At 34.3% G+C, this 12,229-nt stretch overlaps 1 protein-coding gene across 1 annotated transcript in view; it reads right to left on the reverse strand.

The window, feature by feature from the left end:
* Positions 1 to 435: 435 nt before the first annotated feature.
* Positions 436 to 12,229, reverse strand: part of LOC147069106 (uncharacterized) — a 29,998-nt gene continuing 18,204 nt past the window's right edge. Inside the window, exons 13-19 of the mRNA XM_085951355.1 lie at positions 9,423 to 9,528; positions 6,934 to 7,043; positions 6,088 to 6,272; positions 4,671 to 4,768; positions 4,248 to 4,434; positions 2,697 to 2,861; positions 436 to 1,318 (exon numbers count right to left, since the gene is read on the reverse strand). Of these exons, the coding sequence (XP_085807481.1) occupies positions 929 to 1,318; positions 2,697 to 2,861; positions 4,248 to 4,434; positions 4,671 to 4,768; positions 6,088 to 6,272; positions 6,934 to 7,043; positions 9,423 to 9,528 (1,241 nt within the window). The 3' untranslated portion in view covers positions 436 to 928. The remainder of the gene's footprint in view (positions 1,319 to 2,696; positions 2,862 to 4,247; positions 4,435 to 4,670; positions 4,769 to 6,087; positions 6,273 to 6,933; positions 7,044 to 9,422; positions 9,529 to 12,229) is intronic.

The following is a 12,229-nucleotide window of genomic DNA, read 5'->3' on the forward strand; positions in this document are numbered from 1 at the left end:
GCGAAAGAAAACAAACAGTTTTTGTTATAATTAAAATAATGCAGGTCAAAGTTAGACCGGTAGGCAAAGTAACCTGAAATAATTGTAACAAGAAAATAGTCCCTATGTATTTTTTTCGAGTAACTTGATTTTTTTTACAGAATACATGTAGAGTATAAGAGCATAAATACATTTTTAAATTGACTCACATACTTAGTTATAATACAGAAAAAATGGTATGAGACAAAGTTACCCGAAATGGCAGTAGTAAGCATTGTGATAGTGTTCGTCAGTAATCTCCAAGATAATTCATTTGCCGCTATTTCCAAGTCGGTAAAAGACCGACTATAATATCGTCTCTGTTCTGGCAGAACACACTAACTGGAGAATACTAGTTTTGAGTAATTCGAATTTGAAGTTGTTAAAATGTTTGAAATGGTCTATCATTTAAGTTTATTAAGTAATCATAAAAAGGATAACTTTATAATAAAGACTGTTTATTTATTAAGAAGGTTTCCAGACGGTAAAGTTTGAAATAAGGAACATTTTTGTATAACTAACTCAATATGTCATTCTTTCGAATTAGTGTCTTCTGCCAGAACAGTGACGATATATACTTAAGCTGATTTTATAAAAACTACTATTTCGGATAGGTAACTTTAACCTGGCAGTCTAACATTGACTTATCTTTTCTGATGTACTTTGAAAGATTGTGAGTAGATATACTTTCATAACAAGTAATAATATCCCACATGATCGCCATGAATAATTCATCCCACCCACTTTGGTTCCATATAATAATCTTTCTTGAAACACATTTAAAAACAGATATTATGTACACTTCAGAATTAAATATCCCATGTAATAAACGGAAAAAAATGTAGGTCAAAGTTAGACTGGTAGACAAAGTTACCCAAATGACAACTCTTAAATTTAACCATCATTATAATTATTTGCTCTCGTCAATGACCTCTATGATAATCCTTTGGTTGCTACTTCCCAACTGTTGTAATACTATACTATTCTTCTTCCCGAGACCTTGAGATTCCTCTCCATCGTCACATTGTACCAGATCCGAAGTCGGGAATGATGCGTCCGAAGGCGGGATGATAATGATGTTGTGCGTAACATGTTTATCTATTTCTTCGTGTGCAGTAATTTCTATATCGACGGGTTGTATGATGGTTTTGCTGTCGTCATTTGATATTTCATCGAATTTGACATCTGAGGAAAAATGGTTGTCTCCCGCTGCTTTGTTGACTTCCCATTTTATCACGTTTGCGGATTTTGAGGTGTCCGTGGTAAGTTTTAGTTCGCCGGAGGAAATCTTCGAGAGTATCTGGAAGAAAATGAAATACACCGCATGAGTTATATTGACAAAGAACAGAAAAAAATAAAAAAAGACACCAAAAGACACTTCAAATTCCTAGAATTTTTCTAATATTGTTCATCAATCAATAATCATGTTCAAGCACGCGCGTTAACATCATTTTACTCCCTACTTCAATTATAGTTTGTCAATTTATGGCTACGGCCGTATGTTGTAGCTTAACCACTGGGGAATGCCAAAAGAAATGGCGTATTTCAAAAAAACACTACCTTATTCTTAGGTCAATAATTATTATAAAGCAATCATTATTCGCAGGATGTTTATCACACTTGAATGGTCAAAGACATAGCTTATAATTAGTATCTTTAGAATTATCTTCAAATGTGTTCATCTTGCCCATTTTTTGAATAATAAAATGCCTAATTCTTGTCAAATTTGGGATCACAGAGATTATCAATATAATTTTTTATCGTAAATATTTCACTATAATAATGTCGACATAAATTATACTAATGGTTTTATAAATGCGTTTAAAAATTAATAAATGTAAAAAATCTTAACACCACTGCACATTTATGTACTGAAATATGACTATATTCTAAAACATTAGAGCGAGAGGTTTAAAAGAATACTATTTTATGTAATAACAATACTTTATGCAGTCATCAAATGTTTAAAATAAATATAAAGGATAATAAGGCTTCAAAATTATATAAATAGATTATCTACAACGTTTAAGGAATGTCCAGGATCATGCTTTGAAAATGCAATAAAAGCTCCATTTTGACCTACGCTGAGCATGTCCCCCCTTAAGAAATAAGTTCACTATAGGGTGAATATATTAGATAGCAAGGATTCTTACCAACCAGTATAAAAAATATCATACAAAAAAATAGTACAGAATTTGTAATTATTTTTTTTAATTTTCTGTTTGTGACATCTGTTGATTGAATCCAATATTTAATAAAATAGTTCAATGTACAGAATAAAATGATGTATTCATGTTTCCGTGATGGAGAGCACTTAAAAATATGTGTCACTAAGGTTATTGACCATTTTTCTAACGGTGTGAAGAATGAACATCTGTTAAAATATTTACAAATCTTGGAAGCAATTTTAGATACAGGATAATGCAGAGAATAAGTATATTATAAATAATTATCATTTGTATTTCGGAACAAAAAATCTTAACTTCTGAAACATTGGAATAAGTTTGCGAAATTACACTTATTGCTAGAAATGCGAAAAGTCCGGCATTTGTCAATAATTTTCAGATATTTTATGGATTATTATATGAAAATAGATTACGCATTATAAAACAAGCAGTTTTTTTAAAATCTATAGGACGTCACTGAACCTCCATATCCTCTCTATAAAATTCTCTCACCTCCTCTTCCTGAAGTAGAGTGAAATGTGACTTCATGTGGAAGCGAAGAGCGCCAGTGGTGCAGAAGGCGCGGTCGCATACCCGACATTCAAAAGGCTTCTCCCCAGTGTGGGTACGCATGTGACCCTGCAAGGTCCCGTTCCGTGCAAAGGCACGTCCACATTCCTGCAAAAATAAAACATTTCGTTTGATAATGATAATAATGTGCCTCATCATCGAAGTTCCGTTATAGTGACTCACAAAATTCCTGCCGCACTCTGATATGATATCTCCACTCAAATGCCGGCTCTAAAGTCAACAAAGCCATTTTGGATAGCTGTAGAGGAGGTGGTTTAAAGAAATGATGAGACTGGGGAAGCCTAGCGGTATGAATGGCAGACATCTGGGGTGAGGAACTCCCATCTGGTGATAGATCCAATGGCAGAGCTCCCAAGAGCCCAACTCCCGCAAATACACTATATTCCTATATATGATATGTGTATAATAGCATAAATGGTAAATAAATCTCTCTCCTATGAGTGTGGAGAAACCCAAACTATTGAGAATGTTGTTGGGATCCTGTATAGCTTCCTTGGGGGACTTTCTGCCATCCACCAAGCTGATGAAAATGTGCTGGCGTGCATTGAATCTCTACAAATACCTCACTATAAACAGCGTGTGGTTTAATTAGAGAACGCAAAATGAATGGAACCCGGCTTACCATATCAGGTGTGGTATAACAGGGTACAAATCTCAGGTCTGGAAAAATATGGGATAAATTTAAACAGGTCATTTTCAATAGTTACAATTGTCATTTAAACATAACGCACATTCAATATTTGTGGACAGTCAACTCGCTTTGTGTCCCTTAGTTTTATGGACTACAATAATAAAGTGAACCTGGCTTCAAAACTGTTACCACGCCCCGTAGGCAGACAGTTTCCATTAATTTTATGTTCCCTGGGTTTGATAGTTTTTGCACAAAAAATACATAATGGGAGGGGAGGAGAGCAAGAGAAAGTAATGCAATAAGTTTTATTATAAGTAACTTGACAATAGCAACCGTAACAATAATCACATTAGCTCTTGCATATCACAAGAAAGCGTGGTTTTGTTTCTGTGAATATCTTTATGCTGTCACCTGCACCCTGCCGGCATACGAGTGAATATATTATATCATCAGTGAAATCCACAACTTAAGACTTCCCCAGGCTAGTTCTGTCCATTCGTCTCGCTTCCTGGTTCTTCAGTGCTACGCAATTCTGTCAAACTCAAAGAACCTATCAATCCAACGGGCGTTAAGATGATACTGCAGTCGATTAGTATTGCTCGGGAACCATTGTATAATTGAATTTATTACACATTGCATGGTTTTAAGCATTTCTAAAACAACTGGGTCCAATTGGGTCGCACTGCTCAAACTGTTTCCTGTAAAATTCTGCAAATCTGATTTCCAAGCTTTTAGCTCCGAGGTATAGAATTCTTAATTAATAAAAACTAAGCTGTATAAATTAGAGGTGTACGGAATTAACGATGAGCCCAAATAGCATTGTCAACAAAGTCTTAGCTTACCGTGCAAACAAACGGCTTTTCACCAGTATGAGTCCTGGTGTGATGGATTAGCTCAGGTTTCGTGGCGAAGGTCTTGTCGCAAAAGGTGCACGGCAGGAATTCTCGAGTTTTCAGGCAGCGAATCTCATGGGTGAATAGGCACGAGCGGGTGTTGTACGCCGAGTTGCATTTGCCGCACACAAACGATCTACAAACAGTTTATATAATTTTATTCAATTTAGTTAAATTTAAAGGTTATACAACACTTGATCCGACGATTTTTAAATTTTAACGTAATGGTGCTGTATATTAAATACCTCCTATGTGGTAATTTTGACGAAAATGATTTACTGATACTACGTGATGCGCATTTTTTCTCTCAATGTTTTAATAGATAAATTTCATAAGGGTATCGATTTTATAATCATAGTGTTTATTTATTACCTTGTTCCCAACGGATGCGTCCTCATATGCATGGTGAGGTTTTTTTCCAGTGAGAAATTCTTCGGACAGATCGGACAGTAATGCTGAGAGGTGTGAATCTGCATTGAAAGAAATCAGAATATATAATTATTACCACTTGGTTAAATTTGCAACTCCCATTGGAAAAGGTTTTAGAGGACATTAAAATTGAGCATGCTTTTATTGTTGTTTTTATTTAATAAAACGCAATTTTCATAATCATAAGAACATTTAGCCTGTGCCAAAAATGGTAATGAATCTTCATCTTTTGGAAATCATTTAAGTTTAAATAATCACTCTTTTAATATCAGTAAAAAATTTTAAATCCTGCATTTGAATGAGAAATCTATAAAATTGGATAAACAAGAAATCCTAGAAATTAAGTGCCCATACGCACTTGCGGCAGGCCGCCTCGCGACTAGCCGCGGCGGCCTGCCGCCTATCGTTTTTTGTATGTCGGCTAACCGCAGCGGCCTGCGCATATCGCACTTTGCATACAAAAAACAATAGGCGGCCTGCCGCAAGTGCGTATGGGCACTAATAGGTATACATTTTTGCCCAATTCTAATTTGTTAAATGATCAATTATATTTTATGTCTTCTCCATTATTATACCCTATTCAATATTTGGGATTGTTATAACATAACTTTATATATTGTACATTATTTATTATTTTAATTTTTATTGGTTGTATTTAATGTTTTGTTGAATTGTAATATTTTGGTTGTATTTGTTTTTGTATTCGATCTTACTTCAATTGATAATATTGTTTATTTTTTATAAAAAAAAAATATTGTAAATTTTGACTAATCATAATTATTTGTTGATATTAATGTTATTGTAAGTGTTGATTGTTTCATATTTTGTGGTTTGTTAATATTTAAAATAATTTGTTTAATGTCCCTGACGTAGTATGAAATATTAATGTCCAACCTCATTAATTTTAAATCAATCTGTTATTGGGAAGGTATTATTGGACGGATAATTATTTATGTACCTATTGTTATATTATTTCTATCGCTTTGGATTTTGTTTGATAAATATTGTTTTTTAAAAAAAAATGTATTCAGTTGAAAATGTCCCTCTGAGGCGGACGAAACTGGTCCTAATCTATTATATAAAAGTGGAATAAGTACTACAAAAAATTGCGTTTTATTAAATAAAAACAACAATACAAAGCAGTTCCACCATGAATTGACAGTTAACAAAATAAAAGAAATTGAGCATGCTTTATAAAGAAAATCAGAACATCTGAAGGGGTTATTAGTTAGTTATCAGACACTAGCACGAATGGCAAGATACATAGCGTTTCTGACACGGCTTGTACCAAATAGGAGTAAAATAGTACATTTTTAAATTACCTTTTGGCAAAGCTTATTGCATTGTAAAAAAATCAGACCTTCATATGCTGCGTCAGTTCCGGCACACTGTTTTTGACGTCACCGCAAACTTTACACATCATTGGATGATTTTCAATGACACCTTTGGGTTTTACACGTTCGTGTATGTTTGAAGTGTGTTTCTTTAATTCCGAAGGTATTTTAAATGTCTTCCCACATATCTGGCACATGTGCGGACGCTCCCCTGAAAAAGAGATTAATTATTTGTGATACAAGTTGGCGATACATCGGCCTGACAGTGATGCACTGCGATCTTCTCGCAAAACGAATAAATCATTTTACATCCGACAAAAAAACAGCAATTACGTTTTGGGGTTTAGTAAAATAAGAAGGTGAAAATATTGGGTACATTAATTCGATGACCCAGTATTGAACGGTAACAAGTTAAAAATTCGACATTTCGCGATATTGGTATCAAAATACTAGTAAAAATGAGCTCTTGTCGGTTTTGTACAGAAACAATTCGAAAAATATAATTTAGAAACCTTGAGAGCCAAAAAACTCATATGAAATTTTACAAACTTTCAAACAAAACCTGTTCTGTATAGATTAATTTTGAATTGTTTCTATTTAAAACTGGTGATTGACCTTACGTTTCAATTTAGAATAGATAAATTCTGACATGTATCCTTTTTAAAACTTGTCAAATCATGTGTATTGTAAAATATTCCAAATATAAACATGATTATCTCAAACTACGTTTTTTGAGTTGTTACTGTTTAATACTGGGTCATCGAATTATCATCAATTAAAAATATACGAATACACAGCGATCCAATTGTTGGATGGATATGTTGTAACCTGAAATAGGTGGAATGATGGAACTAATATATATACATACAAACCTGAATGTATTTTTAGATGATAGTTGTATCCCGTTATACTGTTGAATGTTTTGACACATATGTCACAGGTCAAAATTTTGTCAGAGTGGATTTTCATGTGGTATTTTAATCTGAAACAAAATAATGCATATGTTCATTAATTCATATTGAATTGTCTGTTTATATCAGTAGCGATGGGTGGAGGTAGGCTGTTAAGATCCGCCATAAATAGTGCACGTTAAACTATGTCAGTCATACATTTTGTTTTTATTGAACTAAGACTACAATTTACAGATGGTTTTGGTTAGTTTATAAAAATCTATGAAACCCTACCTAATCCAAACCATAATAGTTTGGGTATATTTTGGGCGATACAACAAAATTGTGCACACTTTTCCATTTATACTTATTTGTTTTCGTTGGATTAAAAATACATATTATTACACATATTATTGGTTATTTTTTTTTTGAATTCATTAAACCTTGCCTAAACCAAACTATAATAGATTAAAAATATTATTCTATAAAATATCCAAAGTTATGTATGATTTAATTCCATAATTCTAGATATTTTATAGACAAGTATTTTTTGACTATTACCTATTATGGCTCGGTTTTGCAAGGTTTAATTAAATTTTAAAAACTAACCAACAACATCTGTAAATTTTAGTCTTATTTCAATGAAAACAAATATGTATGTCTGACAAAGTTTAGTGTCCACCATTTATGGCAGATCTTAACAGCCTAGCTCCACCCTTCGCCACTGGTTTATATAAACTTCTAAGCTTTGTTTTCCACTGAAACAAGTGAAGCAGGGGGTGTCTCCTAATTTGGGGAGGTGAAAGGTACCTCCATGCGCATGCGTGAATATTTTTCGGCCTGCATTTCTGGCGGCTTTCAGCCTGGGGAATGTTGTAATTTTGACCTCTCGTCATGTGACCGAGGTATTGTAGTTTTCAGATTTTAATACCTTACACAGTGTTGCCAACTGTCAACTGACAAAAACATGCCAGACGGGGTACGAAAACAAGCTATTTGGCAGAAAAAAATGCTAGATCTTGTGATAATAAAATTTCAATACATTTTTTCCTATAAAAAAAGTGTCCAAAAAATCACACCAAATTTTCACAGAAACTCGTTTTAAAATTGATAAAAAATAATTAATTAATCTAACAACCGACGGTAAGTAATAATTAGGTAGGTAATACCATAGAGTGGAATCCCCGTTAATCTTCAATCCGATGCCAAATGCCTAAGCACAAATTAAATTATAATATCTGATACCATTATACAGTAAAACCTCGTTTATACGAATTCCATGGGACCGAAAATCGAAAAAAAATTCGAATTACGAATTACGAAATGTATTTGGGAAAAATATTAAAATTTTGAAAAAAAAAATTGTTTTGATTTTCATTAATTTTGTTTCTGATCATAGATTACCGAATTGGGTCATAAAATGTCTGGATTATTTTTATTACCATCATAAAATAAGTAATTTTTGATGTTTTAAGAAAAGTCTGTCATAATTTTCAATGATTGGCTCATGAAATAGTGTACTTTATTACGATTTATTGAATATTTTTATATGCCAGGGATTCTGAAATCATTACGAATTACGAAGTTCGAATTAAAAGTATGGTTTTATATGAAAATAATGTTCAAGGGACTTTTCTTTCGGGGAAAATTTCGAATTATCAGTGTTCTTACTAACGAGGTTTTACTGTATCACTATAATGCCAAGAATAGTCCTATTGTTTCATTGTGTGTATTATTTCTCAATTACCAACGTACCTTCATTAAATATCTCAATAAATAAATTAAATATCTACCTTATTTTCAGCACATTTAAAGCTGTTGAAGGCATCAAAACACGCTAATAAAAACGCCATAAGCTAGATGCATTTTTTACAATCTAGATGCCTCATCAAAAAATGCTAGATCTAGCAAGAAAAATGCTAAGATGGCAACAGATGCCAATCAAAAAATGCTAGATCTGGCAAGAAAAATGCTAAAATGGCAACGCTAACTACACAGAACTTCTCGGTTAATTGCCATTCATTATCATGTCATCGAGTACATTTCTCACCCTGTCAGTACCCAAGGAATATTAAAAATACGTTTATAAAGTCACACCTTGAAATAAATTTTTTAATCATCATTCAATTCTTCGTGTCATATTCTTTCGATCATGTCCGATCCTAATAGGATCATATGGGCCTCCACAGAGTGGAGGTTTGTATTGACAGATTTTTGTTTTTACGAGAAATGGATGTCAGCCACTTGCTCAACCTATTAGGTACATACTCTGACTCATACATAAATTGAAAAACAATATGTGTACTTGCCAGACCCAGGATTCGAACCTGGGACCCTCGACTCTATAGGCCGGCATTTAAGCCACTCGGCCAACTTGGGTGTTATGTCATATAGATTTCATTATATTAATAAATCTATTTATTTTAATTCAACATTTTGATAAAATGAAAATTAGCAAATAAATGAATAACCTGTCTTTTGTTAGGAAAGGACTTCCGCATTCGCTACACAAATAAGGCTGTAGGTCCGGCCGGTGAAGCCTCTCGTGAGACTTCAAATGCTGTAAATGAGTGAAACCTGAAACAATTAATTTCTTTTAATAATCACTTTTTTTTGTGAACGACTATGAAGGCCTTCAGAACAGAATGCAGGAGCATGCAAATGAAACTTACGAAGCAGGTTTAAAGATAAGTGTCTCAAAGACAAAAGTAATGGCTAAGCTGCTTTGCTGAAAAGCAATCCTCATCAAATCGAGCGGGCCAAGAACTACGTCTATCTTGGACAACAAATGTCGATTGACAGTGGTATTTATGACGGACGTATGTATGTGCAGAACCAAGCTGGCATGTAGTGCATTTGGGGTCCTTTATAGTATCTTCAAAAGTGACCTTCCATTGTGTCTTAAGCGAAAAGTGTTCAACCAATGTGTGCTACCAATGCTCATGTATGCATGTGAAACACGAACCCTTAATGTAAAAGAAATCAAAAAATTACGAGAAGCGCAGTGATACGGAAATGGAAATAAATGTATGGAATTGAAGCAAAAAAAGAACCACTGTTCCACTGATTAAGTTAGCTACAAGTGACCGCATTGCAGGTTCATTTGCATAGAACTTCACACTACTGCTAGGACATTTATTTACCAATTATTATAAAAAGACAATCCGTCACAATGAGCATATCTGGAAATTTGTATATATGCAGTTCACCGTATCACACTTCACCGTGAAATGTTGTATCGGAAATATATGGTCGGATATCAAAGACCGTCCAACTTCTTTGGGTCGTATAGTAGGTACTGAGATAAAATTCATGTTTAAATAAAACACGGTTCTTGTCGGTTTATTACAAGCCACGGCAAATAAATTTTGAAAGTAGCCGATATACTAGATTATTTGTTAGGTTAAATTAGGTTAGGTTAGGTTTTCATTCTTGAATTCAAGAATTTTGCCAAAATCAGAGATGACCGTATAGTATACGGTCATCTTTTTCCGATAAGAAAGCTCACGGCGAACTGTGCTACGGTGAAATGTAATACGTACAATTTACATGTAACCCACAATGAGAAGAAAAACAGTCGATATTACTATACTTTAGCATTATTATTTAGTTGAAAAATCATGTAAAATTTGTATAAAACTGTTTAACTGCACTCAAGTAAGCAATCACAATGAAAATAAAAAATGGCCACCTTTGCTTGAGCAAGAAAATTGGAATGGCAACTGAGCGATCTTAATAGTTGCGGAGTTTACCAATTTAATCATGCTTCATGCGCTTGCAAAGTAGTTTCAAATGACAACAGAAATAAGGTATAGGGGAGAGCAGGTAGGATTCGTACACAGGGAGCATTCGTACAGTGGCGATATCTTCACTATCCAATTCATTGGCGTGCTCACGTTTGTGTGTAAGACTCCCGCTCATACGCATAGTGTAACCGCGGGGCAGGGCATCAGTGCGGCCAACAGCTTCGACGGAGCACGCCGATACGTGTTTTCGCTCTACGTAAGTATTTTTTGTATTCACTTTTGAACACGCTTAACTGTTATAAGTTTTGCACGAATGTTATAAGTGATTTAGTATAGTTTATGAAGTGATAACTTTGTTTAATATGTAAATAGTCATTTTAGGCTAACTATAGCGGTTATTTTTATTTTCAATTAATTTGTTGATTTCGTGGTTTGGGGTACCTTCGTGCAGTTATGAGTGGGGTAGATTCGTACTGTACGAATGTTCCCCATTCCTAACTGCGTGGCAGTAGAAAGATTGTTCACCAAAAATATTATTGTTACAGAACCATGCCGCGAATATATGTGAAAAAGGGGACAGGAACAGGAGACGTTGATGAAGATGCAATGATGCAAGATGCAGCCGTTAGAATCCACGTAAGGTTGACAATCAACTTCTACAGCGGGCCAAGATGCCAATGTGCCAGAAACTCTACTTGCAGAAACAGAGATTACTCAACAAGATCTTCCATGGAGCTCAGCGCCCGTATCACCCTCTTTGCTATCACCTACAACTGCACCTGCATCTTCATCAACTGTAGGATTAATAACTCTAGAAATTATCCGGCCCTATCCCAGAGTAGACAGAAATGCGTTAAAAAGTCGAAGAAGGGAAAACTACCAGGAAAATCGAGAATATATACAGATACCCCTGAAAAAAATAGACTAGAAGAAATAGAAAAAGCAAAACAGTTGAAGAAGCAAGAGCAAGAGAGGAAACAAAGGGCTAAAGAGATGTAGCGAGCATTACATTTACTGTCAGATACAAGAACCAAAACAAAGAGACAGAAGAAAACTTCAGGGACAACTAAACCAAAGAGGCAAAATAAAACTGTAAAGACTGATAGTCAGGATGAAACTGATTGTGAGGATGAGGCTAATATGAGTTTAAGAGAAAGTTCTTGTTCTCTCATCGAAGAGACGTCTGAAGGATTGGATACTGACAATGAAACTCCAGTTACGTCAGAGAACATCAAAGAAGAACGCTTTGTGATAGTAGAGTTCAAGAAAACAAAGACCGTTTAAATTATCTTGGGCAGGTGCTTAAAAAATATAGTCCCGTTGAATACAAAGTTTCATTTTTGAGGAAGAAGCCTCATACCTGGAAATTTGTCTTTCCCACTACCACAGATGAAGGAACAGTTTACATATCAGATGTGGTATGTGTTTTCCCGTTATCAAAATCTGCTTTTACAGCAAGAACAGCCCGGATAATATTTAGCTTCGAAAAAGACTTATCTATATATAATGTTGGATAGTACAACTATTAAATA

The sequence above is a fragment of the Rhyacophila brunnea genome, unplaced genomic scaffold (assembly GCF_057557595.1).
Source record: "Rhyacophila brunnea isolate RB1 unplaced genomic scaffold, BYU_Rbru_1.0 scaffold_24, whole genome shotgun sequence".
NCBI lineage: Eukaryota > Metazoa > Arthropoda > Insecta > Trichoptera > Rhyacophilidae > Rhyacophila > Rhyacophila brunnea.